Raw genomic sequence first — 22729 nt, 5'->3', positions numbered from 1 at the left:
CCGCCTCAGCCTTCCAAGTCGCTGGAACTACAGGTGCGTGCTACCACGCCCGGCTAATTTTTTTTTTTTTTTTTTGAATTGGAATCTCACTGTCACCCAAACTGGAATGCAGTGGCCGCTCCCGGCCACCGCAGCCTCGACCTGCTGGGCTCCGGCGATCCTTCCGCCTCAGCCTTCCGAGTAACCGGAATTACAGGCATGCGCTACCATGCCCAGTTGATTTTTTGATTTATTGTAGAAATGAGGTCTCGCTGCCCAGGTGGGTCTCGAACCCGCGGGCTCAGGCAATCCACTCACCTCAGCCTCCCAAAGGCGTGGGATTACAGGCTGAACCACCGAGCCCGGCTCTAATTTTTTATTTATTGTAAAAATGAAGTCTTGCCAAGTTGCCCAGGCAGGTCATGAACCTGCGGGCTCAGGCAATCCACTCACTTCAGCCTCCCAAAGGCACGGGATTACAGGCTGAGCCACCGAGCCCGGCTGACTCCAGTTTTTTCATCCAGCACTGAATCCTGGGTCAGAACTGAGCCAGAAGCGAGGGCTGCAGGACCTTCATGGGAAGCTAGGGACCAGGAGAACCCCAGCTCAGGGATTTTAAGAGGCAAAGACCCCCACTCATTCCAGCAGAATGTCAGAGCAGGAATGGGCCTTGGGCATCAGCTAGTCTGACCCCCCTCATTCAAATGATGAACAGGCTTTGAAAGGGATGTGACTTGCCCAAGGTCATGCAATGAGACTAGAACCCAGGCCTCCTGTCTCCACTGTCAATGAGCCCACATTGGGTGGGATCCTTGGGAACCTGGCACTGACAGCTGCCTCTTGCTGCCCTCAGGCACCATGGAATGTTACACGGAGGAAAAGGCCAACAAGATCAAGGCGGATTACGAGAAGAGGCTGCGGGAAATGAACCGGGACCTGCAGAAGTTGCAGGCCGCCCAGAAGGAGCATGCCCGGCTGCTCAAGAACCAGTCGCGCTATGAGAGGGAGCTGAAGAAGCTGCAGGCCGAGGTGGCCGAGATGAAGAAGGCCAAGGTGGGGGCCGAGGGTGGGAGGAGGGGACCTGGGTTGTCCCTGTGGCATCTCCCCTGACCATGCTCAAAATAGTCATTGCTGTCAAATGTGGATTCTCTGCGTTGCCTAGTTCAGCCCTGTGCTGGCCTTGGACATTGTGCTCTTAGCCAAGTGCATTGTCCAGGGTAGAACAACCTGCCTCCAGTAGTAGGCTGGCAAGTAGGATGGGGGGGTGCATGGGGTCATGTAAGGGCAGGGAGGATCTCAGGGGACCCCGCTCAGTGCTGCTCCTTGTGGTTGAAGGCTGCATCCCAATTGCCTCCCGTCTACACAAAGCATGTGAGGCCTCTCATTTGATGCACCCCTTGCCTTGAATAATAATAATTTCCATTGTTTGGATGCTTTCTGAGGCCAGGCACCAGGCTAGTCATTTTTACAGGTGATCATATTCAGTCCTTAGGAGAACCTCATGAAAGAAGCCCTGTCATTATTCCCATACTACACATGGGAAAGAAGCTCAAAGAAGTTCATTCTGGCTACCAAGAGGGAGCACCAAGATTTGAACTCAGTTCTCTGCCTCCCAAGCCAGTGTGTGTTCTGGGTAGCACCCTCTTCCACTTTGACACAACTCAGAGTGCTCTAGTATTTGAGGCCTGGCGTCTGCCGGTGGTTCTGGCTTCTGGGCACGGTCTTGTGTCTTTGGTGTCTGGTGTGTTCTAGCTCCTGCCTGGGGGTTCCCTCTCTGTCTTTCCATCTCCTGAACTGTCCTAGTCCTGCATTCCCGCTCTGACCCTCAGCCCCTGGTGTGCTCTAGTTCTCCACAGCCCTGCACTTGGTCCTGGGACTGGACCCCCTGGCAAAGCCTGACACTGATGGCAGCCCCTACAAACTGTGGAGGGTTGGACTTGGGAACAGAGACACAGGGAAAGGGAGCTCCCAGTGCTTGGGGCCAATGGGACAGGGGTCTACATTGTAGGAGCCATTTACCACGGACTCAGCTGGTGCTAATCTATATGCAGAGAAAAGAGGCTATCGATGCAGTGATGGCTGGCATAGATTCTGAGAGGTGGTAAATGCACCGCTGTCACTGAGGCCCAGCTACCTCCCCTGGGTAGGCTGTGTGCCACGCATGGCCCACAGGTCCAGGGGCCTCATGAACCTGACCAGAGTGGAAAAGGCACTGCCTCACTGGGCTCAGACCTGCTGGGTCTGTGCTCCCCCAAAGGAGCCCCATTTCCGCCATCTACTTCAGTGCATCCACTCTGTGGGGTGTTGAGACAGGACTCAAATATGCACAGATCACCTAGGACCCCAGGCACCCACTGGTCGTGTAGAGGGAGGGACCTGTGGGCCTCTGTTGTTCCCAGAGTGGATCAGACCTACCATGGGCCTGCACGTTCTGCAGCAGCTCCTGGAATGGTTCTAGAGTACGCCTGTGGGTGTCCTAGAGGTCCAAGCTGATGCCTCTGTGGGGCGCCCCAGCCTGCAAGCTCACATCTCAGTCAGTCAGGATGGCCCTGGAGAGCCATGAGGGAAGATTCTCATGTGACTCTGAAGCCATGTGAAATTGGCATAATAAATAAAATATATAATACCTGGCCATATTTGAAAGACAGAAAGATCCACATACACACCTGTGTTCCGGATTGTTGAGGCCCTTCTGCCAGGTACTGAGCACTGTCCACATGACTGTGCTCTTATGAACCAGGGCTAGTTGCTGAAAAGAGCACCCTTGGCTCCTCCCAGGGCTGCCCCAGCAGGGGTCCAGGTTTTCTGTTGGAAAGACAGAGAATGCAGCAGCCAAGGATTCTGACCACAGGCCATAAGAGCCTAGGGTCTGCTGTCCAGCTGCAGGGCCCCAGCGAGTCACAGAATGGAGCCAGGTTGGGGCCTGCAGTCAGTGTCTCCCAGGGAGAGGACACACTGCCTTTGACTTTAGATGTGAGGAGCAATGCTGGTCTCTGGTACTGTGGCCTGTGGTAGTGTGCTGTGGGCCTGGATTCACCCATTCTGAGACCCCCATAGAGCTTGGCTACACATGCAAAGTGGTGGATGGGCCTTTGACCAGGAGAACACAGCACCTCCCCAGGAAGCCTCAGACCCCTGACCCCAGAAGATACTTGACACCTTGTGTTTATATAAAGTCCCTTGGGGTGCTAGAGTTTTCAGGTCCACTTTTAGCCAAGGGTCTGACTCGGCCTTCTCGGTCCCAGTCCTTTGGGAGAACACTCACTCTGGGCCCCAAAGACCCAGCACGCAGTAGTCCTCCCTGTTCTCTGTGGATTCACCCCACAAGAGCCTTCCTGCCCTCCTAGGGAGAAGCCGCCCCTGTTAGTTGCTGCCCACTTAGAATATGCCTCCCTCCTTCCTGTGTCATTTCCTTTCTTGACTGTCCTCAGGGCAGGGCAGGTCGGTGATGGTGACTGGTTTCTGGTTCTATCTGAGGCTTCAGTGGCAGAGGAAGAACTGGCTTCCGTGTGTTTCACATGCTCCTGTCACTTGGAAGGGGTCAAAAGCTCTGTGTACACTGCATGCCTCTGTTTGGGGCACCAGGAATGGAGAGGCAGATACTGCAGAGTCCCTGGTCAATGGCTTCACAGCACAAGGGGTCGTCTCTGGCCATGCTTTGGTGCTCTCTGTGCCTTTGGCTAGGCTTTCGAGAACGCTAGGTTTCAGGCCCTCTATACTTGGTCCCTAGCTTTGCTCTGCCCTGCCATGGAGCCAACCCCTGGGCCAAAGTAGGAGCTGGATTGGGAGGCAGAATGACCTGGACTCCAAGTCTGCCCCACCATTACTAGTTTTATGACTTCAAGTCCTTTTGTCTCTCCCAGGCTCGTTTCCTTGTTTATAAACCAGGAATGCTAATGCTTCTCTCATGCTTGTCATGAGGGGGGTGCCTGGCATACAGCCAGTTCTCGGTAAATAATGGTGGTTTTTATTGCTGTCGCGGTGATTCTGGCCCTGGAATGTAGCCCTGACCTTCACCTTAGCCCTGTCCATAGCTCAGGCTGTTGGTGGCAGGCTGTCCTGTCCAGATTCAGGACAGTGGCTTTGGGTGAGGGCCATCAGGGCTGAGACATTCTGGGGGGGGGTTGGGACCTTGCAGAGTAGGAGTATCAGCCTCACCAGACTGGCTAAGACCATGCCTTTCAGCAGGTCACCCAGGTGGCTTCAGCTCCTGTGGGGGAGTTGGGGGTGGGCCTCTCACTCCAGACCCCAGGCCCTAGGCCATGTGGGCTGGCCGGCTCCCATCCCTGGCCGACGTCCTCTGAGCCAGCCACTCCCTGGAGGGTGTGGGCCACCTGATGCCCAGCCCTGCCTCACCACTGCCACCTCTGCCCATCCCAGGTAGCCCTGATGAAGCAGATGCGTGAGGAGCAGCAGCGACGGCGGCTGGTGGAGACCAAGAGGAATCGGGAGATCGCACAGCTCAAGAAAGAGCAGCGGCGACAGGAGGTAAGGAGTGGCCCTTGAGACTCCCGGGAGCATAGCCCCAGCACCCCCAGTCTCCCCCTGCAGCTGGCTTTATCTCCTGACTAAGCAGGCCTCAGTTCCTGCTGTCTTGTGTGGTAATGGTCATGCCTAGAGGAGAGCTCAGCCTGTCAGAGAAGGGCAGGACTATGTGGCTTGTGATCCAGCCCTGACATGTTCAGAGGAGGAACTTGAGCCCCAGAGAGGGACAGGAACCTGCCCAGTTGCCAGCAAGTCAGAAACATGCTGCTCACTCCAGGCCCTGCAGAGCAGAAGCCCCAGGAAGGCCAAGCTCTCTCATCCAGGATTCCTCTCCCATGGAGGGGAGAAGGAGCCAAGGGAATCACCCTTGAGGAGAAAGGAGACTTCACTGTGACCTCTAGAAGGGCAACTCAACAGTTTGGCTGCAGTAGAATCATCCTGAAACCTAAGCTTTCAGCCACAGAGCTGGCCAGCCTGTCCCCATGCCAGGCTGGGCAGATATGGCTTAGGTGCCTACGTGTGAACTCCACCCTTTTCTCTCCTCCCCAGTTTCAGATCCGAGCTCTGGAGTCCCAGAAGCGGCAGCAGGAAATAGTCCTGAGGAGGAAAACCCAGGAGGTGAGCTCTCCCACCAGGCGCAGAGGAGGCCCTGTCCCTGTGGCGCATGGGTGCCACTGCTCTCCTTCCCCTTCTGGCCTCCTCAGACTTCCTGGTGGAGGACTGGAGGCAGCATTTCCCAGTTCTGCCAGAGCCAGCAGGGAGGGGAGCTCCACCTGTGGTTCCAGCACTACCTTCTTTCATTCAACAAGCGCAGGTGGTGCCCGGCTTGTGTCCGGCCTGTTAGAAGGTCCTTGCTCACAGAGAGAGCCCAGGCTAGAGGTCAGGCTTTGGGCTCTATCCCAAAATGTCTGAGTTGTGTATCTTTTTAAAAAAAAGGTTAAGCTGGGCTCGGTGGCTCAGCCTGTAATCCCGCGCCTTTGGGAGGCTGAGGTGAGTGGATTGCCTGAGTCCGTGGGTTCGAGACCCGCCTGGGCAACTTGGCGAGACCTCATCTCTACAATAAATCAAAAAATCAGCCAGGCGTGGTAGCACGCGCCTGTAGTTCCGGCTACTCAGACGGCTGAGGCGGAAGGATCGCCAGAGCCCAACAGGTCGAGGCTGCGGTGGCCTGGAGCGGCCTCTGCACTCCAGTCTGGGTGACAGAGTGAGACTCCAACTCAAAAAAAAAATAAAGTGGCAGTCTCCTTTACGTTCATTTCACATCAAACAGAGACCCCTTGGTCCTTCTGTAGCTCCAAGCCCCAGCACACAGTGGCCTCGGTGTTCCCCCTTTCTCACACCTCAACCTGGGCCCTTCAGTGAGGCTCCAGGCCACCCTGCTCACTGGCTCCCTCTTTTCTCACACTGCTCCCCCCGCCCAGGTTTCTGCATTGAGACGCCTGGCCAAGCCCATGTCTGAGCGGGTGGCGGGGCGTGCGGGACTGAAGCCGCCCATGCTGGACTCCGGGGCTGAGGTGTCGGCCAGCACCACCTCATCTGAGGCTGAATCGGGGGCCCGCTCTGTCTCCAGCATCGTGCGCCAATGGAACCGCAAGATCAACCACTTCTTGGGGGACCACCCCACACCCACTGTCAATGGCACCCGCCCTGCCCGGTGAGGTTGACTGGCGGGACCTGGGCCTGTGCAGACAGAGAGGGTGGGAATCCGATGACTGAACCAGGGTGGGGGAGAGGGAAGCTCTGGCAAGTGCTCCGGGTCCCTGGGGTCGTCAGCTCCAGTGTGGGCTCAGTGGAGCTGCAGAGGGTAAAAGGAATCCCACCAATCCCCTTTGCCTCGGTCTCCCAGAAAGAAGTTCCAGAAGAAGGGGGCCAGCCAGAGCTTCAGTAAGGCTGCAAGACTCAAGTGGCAGTCCCTAGAGCGGCGGATAATTGACATTGTCATGCAGAGGATGACCATTGTCAACCTGGAGGCCGACATGGAGCGGCTCATCAAGGTGGGCCCTGCCCCCTCTTCTCTGTCTCTTCTGCCTCCTGGCTCTCAGACTTCCTCCACCACCAACGCCCCCCACCCCCCACTCCCTAGGCCTGCTCTGGAGGCTAGAAGTCCTGGGGAGGCCTCTTACGCCAGCCTGGGGTGGGCACTGTGGACAGGGCCCAGCAGCTTCCTGAGGCCTCTCCTCCATCACAATCACCCCCAGAAAAGGGAGGAGCTGTTCCTCCTGCAGGAGGCACTGCGGAGGAAGCGGGAGCGGCTACAGGCTGAGAGCCCCGAGGAGGAGAAGGGGCTGCAGGAGCTGGCCGAGGAGATCGAGGTGCTGGCAGCCAACATCGACTACATCAATGACAGCATCACTGACTGCCAGGCCACCATCGTGCAGCTGGAGGAGACCAAGGTGCCCAGGGGGCTTGGTGGGGCAGAGGTGGGAGAGGGAGGTGGCAGGGACAGTGTCAGTTGACCGGGGTCTCTGCTTCCCGGTCCTAGGAGGAGCTGGACGCAACGGACACATCGGTGGTCATCAGCTCCTGCTCCCTGGCAGAAGCCCGCCTCCTGCTAGACAACTTCCTCAAGGCGTCCATTGACAAGGTGAGCTGGCAGTGTTCCTGGGCAGGGGCCCCTGTGGGCACAGGCGCCTCCATGACATAACCCAGTGTGAAGCTCACAGGCCCGGCTTGTCTTCACCTCTCGCTTACAGTCTAGAACAAGCTGCCTAACCTCCAAGCCTCTGATGCTGTAGCTGTAAAGCTGGGGCGGTGACAGTACCAAACTTGTAGCTTGTTGCATGGCTTTCATGAGATGATGCATGTAAGGGACTTGGCTTGGCACCTGGCACACAGCAGGGCCTCCATTAAAGGTGGCCCAATGTGTCTGGCCCCGGCCCATCCACAGTGACGCTGGGCTTGTGTCTGTTGGAGCTGGAGACAGACAGACCACGTTCCCCCTGGGAAGTTTTACACCAGAACATAGGATGTTGCCTCAGCGTTTCTTGGGTTCCTCCACTCTCTCCCTGGCAGAGAGCTGGCCAGAGGGGCCCATGGTCTTTGGGGACAGATGGTCTTTGGGGACAGATTCCACATAGTGTGTATCAGTGTAACTCTGGAAGGAGGCAGGAGACTCTAACCTCCTGACCCCTCTTCCTGTCCCCGATGAGTTCCTCTTAGCTCTGCTTTGTGTCTAGTTTGCTAGGACTGCCATAACAAGTACCACAGTCTGGGAGGCTCAAACAATAGATTTATTTTTTTCACAGTTCTAGAGGCTGGGAAGTCCAAGGTCAAGGTGTTGGTAGGGGTGGTTTCTTCTGAGGCCTCTCTCCTTGACTGTAGACGGCCATCTTCTCACTGTCTTCACATGGTCTTCCCTCTGTGCCTGTCTGTGTCCTAATCTCCTCTTCTTATAAGGATGTCAGTCCTATTGAATTAGGGCCTACCCCTGTGACCTCAGTTACCTTTTTAAATGCAGTCATGTTCTTAGGGAATGGGGTTCGGGCTTCGACAGATGAGTTTTGAGGGGACACAATCTAGTCCATAACAGGGTATAGTCTAAGGTGACCTCCATTAATGTATATGGGAGCTAAGGGGGCTGGGGACTGTGTCTCAGGTCTGTGACAGCTCCAAGGCTGGTGTCCAGGAGCTGGAAGGGAGCCCTCCAAGGTGTCTTGTGGGGAGCAGGTTGTGTGAAAAGGGGGACCCACAGCCCGAGGTCAGAAGTAGTAACCCCAAGCCTTGCTCCCTGCCCTCAGGGGCTGCAAGTCGCACAGAAGGAGGCCCAGATCCGGCTGCTGGAGGGCCGGCTGAGGCAGACAGATATGGCGGGCTCCTCCCAGAACCATCTGCTCCTGGATGCCCTGCGTGAGAAGGCTGAGGCGCACCCCGAGCTGCAGGCCCTCATCTACAACGTGCAACAGGGTATGGGTAGGTGTGGGCAGAGGCCTTGCAGCTCCTTGGTTCTTCCGGTGCCCCCTGGCTCTGACACTGGGGGGGCCCTCGCTTCCCCAGAACTCCCCCAGAAGTCCAGGTCTGACCCCAGTTGGTGAGATGCAGGAGAAAGGCTATCCCCCCTCTCCCCATACCCTCTAACCCCCCTTCCCTCCCTCCCACAGAGAATGGCTACGCAAGCACAGATGAGGAGATCTCGGAGTTCTCTGAGGGAAGGTAAGTTTCCCAGCAATGAGTGAGAGACTGGCTCACAGCACGTGCCTGGGACTGGTGGGGAGAGATTTCCAGATGAGCCTGAATTTGTGGACTCTTTGGGACCCAAAAGTCTAAGTCTTAGAGAGCCAGAGCATAGGATATCTGGATCCTGAATTCTCCACTTTTTCCTCAGCTTCTCCCAGTCATTCACCATGAAAGGCTCCACCAGCCACGATGATTTCAAGTTCAAGGTGAGACCAGCCAAAAGTAAGGCAGTAGATACAGCAGGGCTGCCTCCCCTCAGCCTGGTTCCACTGTGGGTCTGCCTCACCCCCAATCCCAACCCAGTATTGTACCCAGCTGAGATGGAGGTGCCAAGAAGATCTAGCCTGGAATTAGGGGCTGTCCAGGTGTGTGACCTGTTTTAGCTCATTCTTTTTGAGGTGGGTCAAAGTAGGAGAAGTGCCCAGAACCACTGCTGACCTGTTTCCACTTTGTCCAGCAGTATCACCAGAGGCCCTGCTTTCAGAAATCTCCCCCTTCCCCACCCATGGCTCGACCTTATACTCTGAGTCAAAGCCTAACTGTCGATGTCTGGTTATCTTGCATACAGATAGTTGATTCAACAGCAGGGGTGTCAGCAATAGGAAGGCTTATGTAACAGCTAGGGATCAGTTATTAGACTGAACCAAGATATAGGATTTATTCAAGAGAGAAGGGGGGAAAATACTACAGACTGGGAATAGTAAATGCACAGTTTTGGGATAAGCTGATTAGCTGAGGACCAGCAAAGAGGTCTGACTGGGCGTTTTGTGTTTCCAAGTAAGAGCAGTAAAACAATTTCAGTTGTTCTGGGTTCTTTGAAAGCCTGTAGCGTTTAGCTGTGGATCATAGGAGGCCGTCTGTGGGTGATATCTGCCTGGATCCTTTCATCAACTCCTCTACTCTAAGCCAAGACGGCACCATTTTCCTCCCCCTGGCTTCCCCTTTATGTGCCTTTATGTGGATCCACCCTGTCCTTCTTGTCGCAGGGTGAGCCCAAGCTGTCTGCCCAAATGAAGGCTGTGTCGGCTGAGTGCCTGGGACCCCCACTGGATATCTCCACAAAGAACATCACCAAGTCCCTGGCCTCCCTTGTTGAGATCAAAGAGGACGGAGTAGGTTTCTCTATCCGAGACCCCTACTACCGGGACAAGGTCTCACGCACCGTCAGCCTGCCTACCCGGGGCAGCACTTTGTAAGAATGGGAACCAGGAATGCGGGTCAGGGTAGGCATGGAGTTAGGTCTGGGCCTCACTGGATCCTTCTCTTCCAGCCCCCGGCAGTCCCGAGGTGCAGAGACATCCCCTCTGACGAGAAGGAAGTCATATGACCGAGGGCAGCCCATTAGGTGAGAGAATATCCTTGGGTACATGCATGGTTGTGCTGTCTCACTCTGTAGATCCTCTTGTACGCTTTTTAACCTGGGCCAGTTTGAGCTATTTAGCTTCACCCGGTGGTCCCTTCCCAACAGTGTCAAGTACAGACTCAAGAAATGTAATCTCCATAAGGCACCTTGAGCTGGGTCGTGAAGCCAGATGCTAAAAACTGTTTGCTGATGCTCATTCAACCTAGGCAGCTTTGTAGTGACTCGGACGGGTCATTGCACAGATGTGCCTCAACCCCTTTTCCTGATCGTGGGTCCTTGGGAGCCTCAGCTCTTTTTAAGGCCTTGTCATGGGAGAGGAGATTAGAAATTCAAAGAAAAACCAGAGTGATCAGTGCAGAATGGCAGTAGAGTTTCCAGCTGGTCGGTCATACATGGGACCAAATCCCACAGAGCTTCTGCAGATCACAAGATGACTCTTAGGGTCTTCTGGTCCACGCACTTAATTTTCAGAGGTTTGGTGACATCCCCCAGAGTCCATCAAGGTCTTAGTCTCTTCCTGGAATACAGTCGGTTCCTGTGATTTTCAGTAGTTTTCTTCCATAAAGTTGTCATAAATACTGAATTATTGAATACTAAACCATTTTTTCTAGGGAAAATACAGGGTTATGTTCCTCGGAGCCTCTGGTCATAACATTTTTATCAACTGGTCAGCATGTAACCTTGTGTTACGTGAGTTCTGTTCCAAGACACCTTATTTAATGTACATTGTTGACTCATGAACATCAACTTCATGGACAACAGTGCTAGAACTCACACCTGCATGAAGCTCCTGTGACAAAGAAGTCAGGCTGGGCATTTTGTGTTTCCAAGTAAGAACAGTAAAGCGATTTCAGTTGTGTTTTTTCTCCGTGAGGCATGTCACAGCCTCCTTGACTTAGGAACACCAGTCAGCACTTTCATAGTATACTTGGAATCTGTTTTATTTTATTTTATTTTTTTGAGTTGGGGTCTCTGTCACCCAGCCTGGAGTTCAGTGGCACAATCATGGCTGCCACAACCTCTGTGTGTTGGGCTCAGGCAGTCCTTCCACCTCAGTCTTCTGTATAGCTGGGACAACAGGTGTGCACCACCACGTCTGGCTAATTTTTTTATTTATTGTGGAGACAAGGTTTTGCCATGTCGCCCAGGCTGGTCTCAAAATCCTGAGCTCAGACAGACTCCTGGACTAGGGTTGTAGCCATGAGCCACCACATTTGGCTAAGGGATCCATTTTATACAGTGAAATCTCCAATAAAAAGCACAAAAATGCAAAAAAACAAACAAAAAAAAACCTGTCACTGCATAGACCACGAGAAGGACACATGATTGCAGTATGAGAGCCAAAACAGGAAAGCTGCATGTGTCCTTGTTCAGCCTTAGCTGGGCACATGCACATTGAGCAACTCAAATGTTTTGCTACTGTGCACATGACCGAGAATGGCCACACAAGTGCCCCAAGTATTGATTTTGGGGCTACAGATACATGCTAACGAGTAGGTAAATTCTCAAATATGGAATCTGTGAGGATCAATTCTTAAAAATAGCATCCAGTGGCTTAACTTGGGGTTGAGCTCTGAGATTACTGCCTCACAACCAAGACAGAAGCTGGAATTCCAGTACCACGTGTGGGCCTGTGAGCAGGCGGTGGTCACTAACAGGCTGCACTCTGTCCCAATTCACTAGGTCCACAGATGTGGGATTCACGCCCCCGTCGTCCCCTCCCACTCGACCCCGCAATGATCGCAACGTCTTCTCTCGTCTCACCAGTAATCAGAGCCAGGGGTCGGCACTAGACAAGTAAGCAGGGCTGAGGGGCGAGTGGGGAGGACACCAAGGTGGAGAAGGGGAGCCTGTGGGTGGGCTTGACTAGAGGAGGGCCCTGCTGTTCCCCTCCGAGGGCTGAGACCCTGATGCCCCCTTTGGCATTTCTTTATTGACTGTGGGCCCTTCTCTTCCCTCAAACATGCTGGGTCCTCTTTTGAGGGCCAGAAGGAAGCCACAGGAATAGTCGGGGCAGGTGTACACAGGGCTCTCCAGAACGGCCCCTTCTATCCACCTCTGCTGGTTCTTTGATTCTTCTCTGAAGTCTTTCAGCTTCAGCCACTGCACTCTCCAACCATAATGCTTCAAACAAGACCCCAGTGGTCCTTATAAACTGCCCCAGCAGAAAGAGACCCCCAGTTTACCCTTACTTGGCATGTTCAGTTCACCCTATATTTACAGCTCCTGTTGCAATGCTGTAGTTACAAATGGTGCTGTTTATGTTAAGAGCATTCAGAAGGCACTCCCACTTCGCTGGACATCCTGCTTTCATATGTGGGATCTCATCTGAGTATAAATCAGCTGTGAGAATTGTCTTCCCTATTTTACATAAGAGGAAATAGGACTCAAAGAGAGGCCCAGGGACATTTACCTAGAAAGTGGTGGAGTTGGGCTCAGAGCCCGGGCTCTGCCTTGGGAAAGGGGGAGAATCCCATCCTCCCTGTGTTCCTCTCTGGGCTCCCCCAATCTGCTGGGTCCACCCTGGTCCTCTCTAGTTCCCTACAGCCCCTGAGAAGGCTCTTCTCTTGGCTCCCTAAAATCTTCCTAACCCCAGGGGCACCAGTGTTGTGTGCTTCAGGGAAGCCCCAGGCTAGAAAATGCTTGTCCTTACACCTAGTGTCTGACACCTGCCCTTCCCACTTCCCCACAGAAATGCCCTTTCCTGGGTCAAAATACTGCTCAATGAATGCTGAGTTCAGGGGTCAGAACCCTGCAGACCTGGCACCCCAGATAACCTTCTTCCCCAAAACTGCCTCAGCTCAGGCTGCCTTGAGGGGAATTGTGAATCACACCTGGTCCATTCCATGCATTACAATGGATAGGTCCCCTTCCAGAAGGATTGGGATGGAACTCCACCCATCCCAACCTGGTGGTCTCCCAGAGGCCTTGGTCCTGTCCAGTGGTCCACCCCTTGGGGCCTGAGCATGGTGCAGAGCTGGCTTCCAAAGGGCTCCCTGGGGACGGTAGGCTTTGTAAATAATTGAGCCCTTGAGGATTGCTGGAAGAAGCTGGCTCCAGGGAGGGGTAGCATCAGGCATGCCTTCCTCCAGCCTCAGGCAGGTACAGGTTGCTGAAGTGGGACAGGTGCCCCCAGCTTGTGCGATGGGGCAGCCAGAGAGCTTGGAACCTGCAAACAGCCCTGGAACTGTCTCCCCAAGTGTGGGGCTGGTGCTCCCACGCCTCCCTGTGGCCCTCTCCTTGCTCCTACCCTGCTAGCTGAGGGACCCTGGTGGCCCACTTCAGGAGGCGGGAGGTGTCTCCCAGCTCCCTGGCCAGCCTGCCCCACCGCTTCCTGTTCTCCCTTAAAGGCCCTACTTCCTCTGCCTCTCTCTGCTCCCCTTCGAAGAGAATAACCCGCCCTCTGACCTCCCCACGCTGCTGCCATCTCTGCCGTCCCTCCATGTCCATCTTCCCCTCGCCCCCCTAATCCAGCTAATTTTCTGCCCTCCCCAGGTCTGATGACAGCGACTCCTCTTTGTCGGAGGTCCTGAGGTACACACAGAATATCTCTCGTGTTTGGTTCCCAGCTGTCACTCTTGGCATTCTCTCTTCTCTGCCTCTGGCTGCACCGCCCCTCCCGCCTGCACACCTTGTCCTCAGCATGCAGCCCCTCCGCTCCCCTCCCCCACCTCCCTCCTCTCCTCGACTTGTTCCTGAGCCCACAGTTCCTCCCTCTCAGGGTGGCCGCATGGCCTCTGACTGCGCCGGCTGGAGCTGGGGGCTTGGGGAGGGTGCATAGTTGCTTGTCGCAGACGTTCTCTTCTCCCTCATCACCTGGGCAGGGAGGGGACGCCGCATGGAAGCCTGGGGGACTGGGGCTGAGCTCTGCTGAGTGATTGGAAGGCAGGTGAAAGCCCTGGGGGCCATTGGGCACCCAAGGCATGGGGCCCTCTGCCTAGATCTCTCAGCACACAGATGTGCATGTACCTCCCTGCAGCTTGTAGGGTGGCCAGGGGCCAGTTCTCCCCCGCCAACCCAACACAACACCCCAAATAAGGAGCCCCTAACAAGCAAAGGGCCTCTTGTGGACTGAGAGCTTCCTCTAGCTCTCCCAGCAGGCTCCCTGTCCTTGCACCTGCAGCCCTGCATGTTGATATCCAGTGGACCACGAGGCTTTACCACCGTGAGATGTTAGCTGGCCTGCCAGGCTCTCCTCGGAGGGGGGGTTGTCCTTCAGCAGTCTTGGACTTTTCCCCAGCCACAGCCATGCAGCTAGGCCATACCAGTGTCAAAACTGGGGCAGTTTGGGGAACTATTTGTGTGTGTGTGACACACGACTCGCAACTGGACATGTCTGACCACCGTCCTTGCGGGTGGACCTGGCAGAGACCATAAGGGACGGTGCAAGATATACCACAGTTGGAACCTTGGTCATTTCAACATACCCTTGGCTGCAGCATCACTGTCAGGAGCAGCGTTCTCTTTGGGGAAAAAAAAAAAACTAGGATGTATTTTCAGACATAACTCAGCCAGGATCTCATCTTAAAATCTGACGACCCCCTTAAAAGTCATCCTCAGAACCTCCAGGAGACTGGTGCAACAAAATCCCCCCGCTCACGGGGGTCTGCCTCATCCCCTCATTCCTCAGAGCGTCATGGGGAGCAAGGAGATGCCAGTCCAAGTCCCCATAACCTTCATTCCAGAGTGGCCAGGTTGGGGTCCCCAAGGGATTTAGACTTTGTAAATGACAGAGATCTGATGCTGCTGGTCCTAAAGGGACCCATGGGTACATATGCGTGTAGTACATGTGTGTGCACATGCACACATATCTCTCTCTTGGGAGGTGCCAGCCCCAGAGACAAGTCACTGGCAAATGGGTATACTGGGGTGGGGTGCTTGGGAGGTGACATCCTTCTCTGCACCCCTCCATGACGCTTGGCTGACTTGAAGTGGCATAAAAGTACTGATGGGAGCTGCTAGGGCCAATTCCAGCACTTGGGCCTCTGCCCTGCTCAGCTAGGGCCTGGTTGCCTTTACGTCTCAGGATCTGGGTCAGCCAAAATCGGACAGACACTCTCTATGCCAGGGCCCAAGATTCCTGCTCTTTCCAGCCATGCCTAGCACAGGGCTTGCTACCCTGGAAGTGCTTGGGACGGTGCCTGATCATACTTACAAGACAGGCCCACCTCACCGTACGCAACCCATTCTCGGCTCTCAGACTTGGTGAAATTTGGCTGGAGTCTCCATCACTAAGCCTTCGTCCATTCTCTACCCTGTTCCTCTCACCCATGTGCCTCAATCAGCCTGGCTGCAGTCTCCCTGACTGATGGGCATACCTTCTCTCCCTCTCTCCCGGGAAGGGGCATCATCTCCCCTGTTGGAGGAGCCAAAGGTGCGCGAACAGCCCCGCTGCAGTGTGTCTCCATGGCCGAGGGCCACACCAAGCCCATCCTCTGCCTGGATGCCACGGATGAGTTGCTGTTCACAGGATCCAAAGGTAGTGAAACCCTGACTGACCAGGTAGGGTCAGGGTCTTCCACCCACCCCAGCCTCCTTTGTCAGAGTGGTCTATGGAGGAGGTAAGAACATGGAGCCCCCAGGAATTGAGGGGGTCACCTGGGTTACTACCCTTTCTCTCCTTGGTTCCAATCCCATGTACTCCTAGCCAAGCCTTCCCTCAGGCCTGACCATGGTGGCTCCATCCAGCGTTTCCTGCTAGACCTCCCTGAGAAACTTCAGGAAGCTTCTCAGTTGCCCCTCCTGTACTTGCTCACCCCAGGCCTCCAACACCACTGCTCCCCTGTGTTCTAAGCACTTTCTATAATCTTGGCAACAGGATTCCACAAGGTCATGCCCACCTCATCACAGGAACAAAGTCCAAAATTTACTAGCAGAAAGAACAAGTCTGTAGTTAACACACATAGTAGAAACATGAGTATATGCACACACATGTGCACACACACATGCACATATATGTATATCTCCATAATAGGAGGGGGGATAGCTGTCAATCTAGGTGTAATTGATCAATTTCAAGTTTTCCCATGACAGTTCTTCCACTGTAGAAGGATCACTTGAGCCTAGGAACTTGAGGCCACCCTGGGCAACATAGCAAGACCTCGTTTCTACCAAAAAAAAAAAAAAATATATATATATATATATATTTATTTATTTATTTATTTATAATATTTATTTATTTATAAAATATAATATATATTATATATATATATAATCACTCCAGACATTTTGGCATGCATCTGTAGTCCCAGCTACTCAGGAGGCTGAGGCAGGAGAATCGCTTGAGTCCAAAAGTTAGAGGTTATAGTGAGCTATGATAACAACACTGCACTGCTGCCTGGGCACAGAGCAAGACCCTATCTCTTAAAAAAATGAATAAATTTATTGCCACCGGTTTATTTATTTTGTAGGAACAGGCACCAGTGGCTTAACAATTTTCTTTTAGCCCAGGACACCGTAGTAATGCTTACAGAACTCTGGTGTTAGTAAAAAGTTTGCTTGAGAAACTCTGGCCTAAGTTTGCTGGGGTTTCTCTCTCCCTGAGTTTTTCATGAGCACATGCACATGCTGATGAGCACACACATGTCATGTTTGTCTCTCTAAGGGAGACTTCCTCTAGACCTCTCTAGATCACTTCCCCCAGCCTGGGCAGCCCCTGTTGTAGAGAGAGCTGCCTGACCCCCTAGTGGCTGATATCACCCCTCTTGTCTCTTGCAGACCGCAGCTGCAAGATGTGGAACTTGGTCACAGGGCAAGAGATCGCAGCTCTAAAGGGCCACCCCAACAATGTGGTCTCCATCAAGTACTGCAGCCACTCGGGGCTTGTGTTCTCTGTGTCCACCTCCTACATCAAGGTGTGGGACATCCGAGACTCAGCCAAATGCATTCGGACCCTCACGTAAGTACCTCTGCCTGCCTCACAGTGGTGCCCTGCAGCAGGCTGGGTCAGATGCAAATGCTTCCCAGCTCAGGTGACCCAGTGAGTACAACCCAGCCCAGCCACATGGGCACAGAGGCCGTTACCAGCCCATGAACTTGGTTTTACTCTGGGGAACAAGGTGAAATCCCTTGGGCTGGGGAACAGCTCGGGGAGCCCCTGGCCGGCCTGGTGCCCACCCTGCCCCTTGAGGTGTGTTGCATATCACCCTATGCATCCAAAGGATGAGCTGGGGAAATGGGGCAAGCCCAGCAGGTGGCGGCAGCCCCCAAAGCCCCTGGCCACTGCCTGCGTAGATGATCACCCAGATGTGGCCCCAAGCCCTGCCCCCGACAGTCTCAGGGATGCAGGCATAGGACGGGGAGACAGACTTGAGACCAGGACCCCTGCAAGATCAAGTGGGTTCTTTTTTCTTTTTTTTAAGGAAAAGTCATGCTTTGTCCTTACATTTACATTGTAAGCAACTATCTGTTACTTAATTTGGTGCTTAAAGAGTACACACACTGAGGCAGGAGGATCGCTTCAGCCCAGGACTTCAAGGCTGCAGTGAGCTACGATTGCACCACTGCACTCCAGCTTGGGCAACAGAGCAAGACCCGTCTTTAAAATTAAGAAAAAAAAAAGTTTTTTTAAGTAAACACAGAGAATTTTTAGGGCAATGAAATTATTCTTTATGATACTGTCATTGTAGATACCATTTATACATTTGTCCAGATACATCGAATGTGTGCATTGCCAAGAATGAACTCTGACACAAACTTTGGGCTTGGGCAATAATGATTTGTCAATGTAGGTTCATCAGTTGTAACAAATGTACCACCTGGTGGGGTGCTGATGATGGTGGAGGCTGTGCCTGTGTGGGGACAGGGGCACAGGAGAAATCCCTGTATCTTGTGCTCAGCGTTGTGGGCTGTAAACCTTACTGCTCTAAAACAACAACAAAAAACCCCAAATCTTAATACTCGTTTCATCACCTCTTTTTACAGATGAGGAAACAGCCTCAGAGAGGTTAAGTGATTTCCACAAGATCCAGGTTCAGACCCAATCTCATGACTGAGTCTGGCAGTCTCTCCAAGCCAGTGCCCAGGCAAACTGGTGGGCCCTGGGGACTTGCCTTTTTGGGGTGGAGTGGAGCTCTCCCCCTGGTTCGGCTTCTCGGAGAAACTGCTGCTCTTCTCTGTCAGTCAGAGAAGGCTTTCTGGAAGAAGTGGGCTAACAAGGCTGGCCTGACAGGTTTTACTGGTTTCCTGGCCATGTGGCTAGACCGCTTTGACCTGTGGCCTTGCCTCTCTCCCTCACGGGCAGGTCCTCGGGCCAGGTGATATCAGGGGATGCCTGTGCTGCCACATCCACGCGCGCCATCACCAGCGCCCAGGGGGAGCATCAGATCAACCAGATTGCCCTCAGCCCTTCAGGCACCATGCTGTATGCCGCCTCAGGCAATGCCGTCCGCATCTGGGAGCTTAGCAGGTGAGGTGCCTGGGGAAAGGAGACCTTGGTGTGCCCAGGAAATATCAGCTCAGCGTGGGAGGACCCGCCCCCGGTGGACAGGACCCCAGCGGCACCTCTGTCCCCCGTGCTGCTGGGCTTGGGCTCCCTCCTCTAAGATTCCTGAGATTCAGGGAAGCTTGTGTCTGGGTTCTTGATCTTGCCCTGGCGGGGAGGGAGAGGACCCTGACCAGGTCCGTTTGTTCTGGGGCAGAACCCCCACCGTGATTCACAGTCCCTTCTAATCCACTTCCCCCTTTGGGGCCCGACCCACTACAGGTTCCAGCCTGTTGGGAAGCTGACCGGCCACATCGGCCCTGTTATGTGCCTGACGGTCACCCAGACCTCCAGCCAGCATGACCTTGTGGTGACAGGCTCCAAGGACCACTATGTTAAGGTACCTGAGTCTGGGTGGGCCGTTTGCAGGGTTTCTCCCACTCTCCCCACCCTCGCCATCTCTTGTCTTGGGAATACTCATGGAAATAACAAGACTTCTGGGGGTTATGCTGAAGAAATCACCCCAAAGAAGGCAGGAAGTTGTGTGCAGAAGGTTACAGTTTGCAACATTATTTCATAAGTGGTGGAAAATCAGAAATAACCTAAATGCCTAAGGGTAGAAAAACAGCCAAGTCAATTATGGGAAAATGAATCAAACGGTTGCATTGCGACTATTAAAATGATGCCTAGAAAAACAAAACACCACGTGTTCAAACAACGCTGATTTATGGATAATGCCGTTAAAAACCGGATGCACGCAGAGACCATAGGGAAGCAGGGAGTCAGGGGTGGCGAGTGGGATTATAATGAATATCTTTATTAAAAGTTCAAGTCATATATTTAATTTATTTTTAAAAAAAAGAACTCTAAAGGGAGGCTTACACCCCAAGCCCACCTTTCTCCTTAGCAGCCGCCTGCTTATTTGTGGGGTCTCTGCATGATCAACTGATTCACTCTCACCTTAACTTCCGTGGGTCTTCCCCATCCCCAGCCCCAGCCTCCATGGGAGGGGTCAAGACCTGAGCCTCAGAGGTCCCAAACCCTCTGAAGGAGCAGCCCCTGCTCCAGGGGCCCTGGCTTGCTGGGAAAGCTCCTCTCCCCAGCAGGGCCAGACCCCTGGGTCTTCAGGCCCCGGGGCCCACAGTGTTGCAGGCCCTGCATCCCCACTCTGGGCTCTCCCTGCTGGCTCTTCCTCCCGCAGATGTTTGAGCTGGGTGAGTGTGTGATGGGCACCATCGGCCCCACCCACAACTTCGAACCCCCGCACTACGACGGCATCGAGTGTCTTGCCATCCAGGGTGACATCCTGTTCAGTGGCTCCCGAGATAACGGCATCAAGAAGTGGGACCTGGACCAGCAGGAGCTCATCCAGGTGTGGGTGGGAGAAGGGGGAAGGGTAGGTCTGGGTGAGGTGGCAGGGCCTCAGGGACGTTGGGGCTTGGGCTTGCTGGCCCCAGGCCAGATGATTTTCAGAGCTTCCCAAGCCTGCCTGTCATTCACCTTCTTCTCCCCATCTCCATCTTGCTCCTCCCTCTCTGCAGTCTCTCCTGACTCCCCCGTAGACAACTTGCTCTCAGCACCTGGGTTTGCATGTGAAGCTCCAAGACCAAATTCCCTTTCCTAGGAGCATTTGCACTCTAGCCCCACCCAGCTGAGGGCAGAAGGGTTCTCTACCAGTGCAGGATCTTAGGCTTCAGCGTGGGAGGTGGGGCATCTCTGGTCCCCAGAACCCAGCACAGGCCACCCTGGACTGGCTTCTAGGACCAATGCCATACAGGCTAGAGGCCGGGGGAACCTGGAAGCACCTCCACCGCTAGCAAGAGGGGCCCTGGGGCAGTCCTCTCTCTCCTCCCGTCTCCCCCCAGCCCTCACCAGCCCTGATCCTCCCACAGCAAATCCCCAATGCGCACAAGGACTGGGTGTGCGCCCTGGCCTTTGTCCCGGGTCGTCCCATGCTGCTGAGTGCCTGCCGTGCAGGTGTCATCAAGGTCTGGAACGTAGACAACTTCACGCCCATTGGTGAGATCAAGGGCCATGACAGCCCCATCAATGCCATCTGCACCAATGCCAAGCACATCTTCACAGCCTCCAGGTGGGTGTTGGTCAGAGAGGTCCGCCCCTGCTCTCCACTCCTGTCCTGGTGTGGGCAGGGGAGGCGGGGTGGTTTGGGGCCCCGCAGCTGTCCCAGTAGGCTCGGTGCACAGAGCAGGTCCCACGGCGGCCTCCCTTCCATGCCTAGCCCATGCCAGCCTTCACTGGGTGCCCACCGTGTGCTGGGCACGGTGCTAGGCAGGGGAGGAAGAAAGTGCTGGGCTCTGGGCTGGGGCTTGCTCACCTGTCTCGAAGCCTTTTCTGCCCCTCCCACAGCAGACCCACCCTCTCCAGCCCCAGCTCTGGTCAGCAGGGAGCACCCAGGCCCTCTGTCCCGTGGGCTGCCACTCAGACAGCTTTCTTCTTTTTCCTTCTTGTCCCCACCTTGTCCTTCTCTGTCCTCCCCTTCCCATCTCCTCCTGCCTCTCCTCTCTGCCCTTCACCTCTTTCCCCCACAGTGACTGCCGGGTAAAGTTGTGGAATTACGTCCCTGGACTCACCCCCTGCCTTCCTCGCCGAGTCCTGGCCATAAAGGGCCGCGCCACCACCTTGCCCTGACCCTCCCCGTCTCTCCCTGTCTCTTCTCTCCTTCTTCCCCTCTTTCCTTTTCCCTCTTTTTCTCCACTTCGGTCTGAGCTGCTTCTCAACGGTATGAGATTGTTTTACTCCTCCTCCTTACTCCTTGCTCCTCCCCTTCACACCCTGCCTGGCCCTGAGCGCTTGCCCTTGCCCACCCCTCTCGCTCCCGCCGCCTCCCCTGAGCATGAGCAGTGGAGCAGACCCCCAGGAGAGGGGTGCCAGGGAGCAGGATGCAGAGGGGGGAGCCTTCGGGTCCAGACCAGACCAAACACCAACAAGAAAAACACCCATGACAGGGATCCTGCGGGGACCCTGAGGCCTCAGGCCCTCCCCCTCTGCCCAGCACCCATCCCAAAGTTCACCTTCCCCTAAGCAATGCTTGCCTTCTGGCCCCAGCCCCATTTGCGGAGTTTGGGGAATCTAGCTATCCTCGACTTTGGGGGGACAGCCAGCCGGGCCCTCTCTAAGAACTGACCAGCACCCTCTCTGTTGTCCACTCCAGTGATCTGACGGTGAAGTTCTGGAGCGTACGGCGGCTACCCCACAGTGGCCCACCCTAGGATTGGGGTCAGAGGGACACCCCCCGGACCCTCAGTCCCGGCAGCCTGGACAGCATGGAAGGGAAGCCGTGGCTGGGCCCGACGGGGCCAGCTCTTCTGGGGACTGGGTGCGGACTCCTCTCCTGCCCTCCTTTCTCTCACTTGGCCTTCCCACGGGATACTGTTCCCCGAGTCCTTCCCCTGCCTCTTGGGAGCCTCTCCGTGAGAGAGGTTGGGGAGAAAATTAAGCTGTGAAGCCAAAGGGCATTATCCCCGCCTGTCCCTCCCGGGCAGCCTTTGCTCCTGCTGAGCCAGCCCTGCCCCTTCCTCAAGGCCTCTGGCCCAGCCGTGGTGGGCCCTGGGGGAAGGTGAAGTACCCAGTCCCATCGTGCCCCTCCCAGGAGCTGGCCTCCCCCCTCATCTTCCAGCTCAGCCTCTGGAGCCACTGTACCTGCCTCTGAGCCCAGAAAGAGAGTCCTCAGGTAACCATGGAAACCAGGTGGCGGCAGCTGGGCCTTGAAGCCGACACTTAACCCTCTGGCCACCAACAACGAGTCCCGGTTGGCCCCAGCAATTCCCTGGGATCCCTTTCTGATGGGGCCAAGGTGGAGCTGCCAGAAAGATTCCTTGGGGGGAGATGGTCAGGAATACTTCAGTTATTTATTATTTTTTTATTTTTATTTTTTGCCGTTGCCACCTGGAAACTGACTTGAAGTTTCTTCCCACATGGTCTTTCCCTCAGCTCTTGGGGGCCAGGAATCCCAAAGGGAGTCCGCTGCCCCAGGCCTCCTTTATCTACTTCGGAGAGGAGGAAAATGCCCCTTTGGCTTTTTACAGCTCAGGCTCTCCCCGACACAGCCCCTGGGGACCCTTCTAGCACGCCCCTGGCCTCTAGGCCACCCGATGCTTCAGTGCCTTCCTCCACCCCGGGGCCTGGCATCCGAGCTGGGCAGCCTTACACCAGCCATGCCCGTGGCACCACATGTGTCTTCTCACTCGCAGGGTCTCGTGCCCACCGCCTCTGAGACCCGCTGCCCTGGGGAAGGTGGGGGAGCTCACCCCACAGCGCAGGACCAGGGAGCCTCACTCCCCAGTGTC

The 22729-nt window shown here is 54.9% G+C and overlaps 1 protein-coding gene across 3 annotated transcripts in view; it reads left to right on the top strand.

Annotated features, from left to right (window-relative positions):
- Nucleotides 1–22295, top strand: part of KIF21B (kinesin family member 21B) — a 33925-nt gene extending 11630 nt beyond the window's left edge. The window contains exons 14-34 of one of the 3 annotated variants that reach the window (XM_021717135.1): nucleotides 833–1032; nucleotides 4360–4467; nucleotides 5014–5082; nucleotides 5886–6118; nucleotides 6311–6458; nucleotides 6663–6857; nucleotides 6947–7048; nucleotides 8202–8367; nucleotides 8562–8613; nucleotides 8786–8843; nucleotides 9624–9829; nucleotides 9908–9982; nucleotides 11684–11797; nucleotides 13496–13534; nucleotides 15343–15479; nucleotides 16718–16898; nucleotides 18243–18407; nucleotides 18705–18822; nucleotides 19624–19794; nucleotides 20315–20514; nucleotides 21595–22295. In XM_021717135.1, the coding sequence (XP_021572810.1) occupies nucleotides 833–1032; nucleotides 4360–4467; nucleotides 5014–5082; nucleotides 5886–6118; nucleotides 6311–6458; nucleotides 6663–6857; nucleotides 6947–7048; nucleotides 8202–8367; nucleotides 8562–8613; nucleotides 8786–8843; nucleotides 9624–9829; nucleotides 9908–9982; nucleotides 11684–11797; nucleotides 13496–13534; nucleotides 15343–15479; nucleotides 16718–16898; nucleotides 18243–18407; nucleotides 18705–18822; nucleotides 19624–19794; nucleotides 20315–20514; nucleotides 21595–21652 (2795 nt within the window). In that variant the 3' untranslated portion in view covers nucleotides 21653–22295. Of the gene's footprint in view, nucleotides 1–832; nucleotides 1033–4359; nucleotides 4468–5013; nucleotides 5083–5885; nucleotides 6119–6310; nucleotides 6459–6662; nucleotides 6858–6946; nucleotides 7049–8201; nucleotides 8368–8561; nucleotides 8614–8785; nucleotides 8844–9623; nucleotides 9830–9907; nucleotides 9983–11683; nucleotides 11798–13495; nucleotides 13535–15342; nucleotides 15480–16717; nucleotides 16899–18242; nucleotides 18408–18704; nucleotides 18823–19623; nucleotides 19795–20314; nucleotides 20515–20971; nucleotides 21366–21594 lie in introns of those variants that run through there. The other 2 variants (XM_021717133.1, XM_021717134.1) reach the window with 2 other exon arrangements.
- Nucleotides 22296–22729: the final 434 nt, after the last annotated feature.

This window comes from Carlito syrichta, unplaced genomic scaffold, assembly GCF_000164805.1.
Source record: "Carlito syrichta isolate Samal-C Ts95f unplaced genomic scaffold, Tarsius_syrichta-2.0.1 Scaffold309294, whole genome shotgun sequence".
Taxonomy (NCBI): Eukaryota; Metazoa; Chordata; class Mammalia; order Primates; family Tarsiidae; genus Carlito; species Carlito syrichta.
The sequence above is the reverse complement of the archived record's forward strand: the minus strand, read 5'-3'. Positions and strand labels throughout refer to the sequence as shown.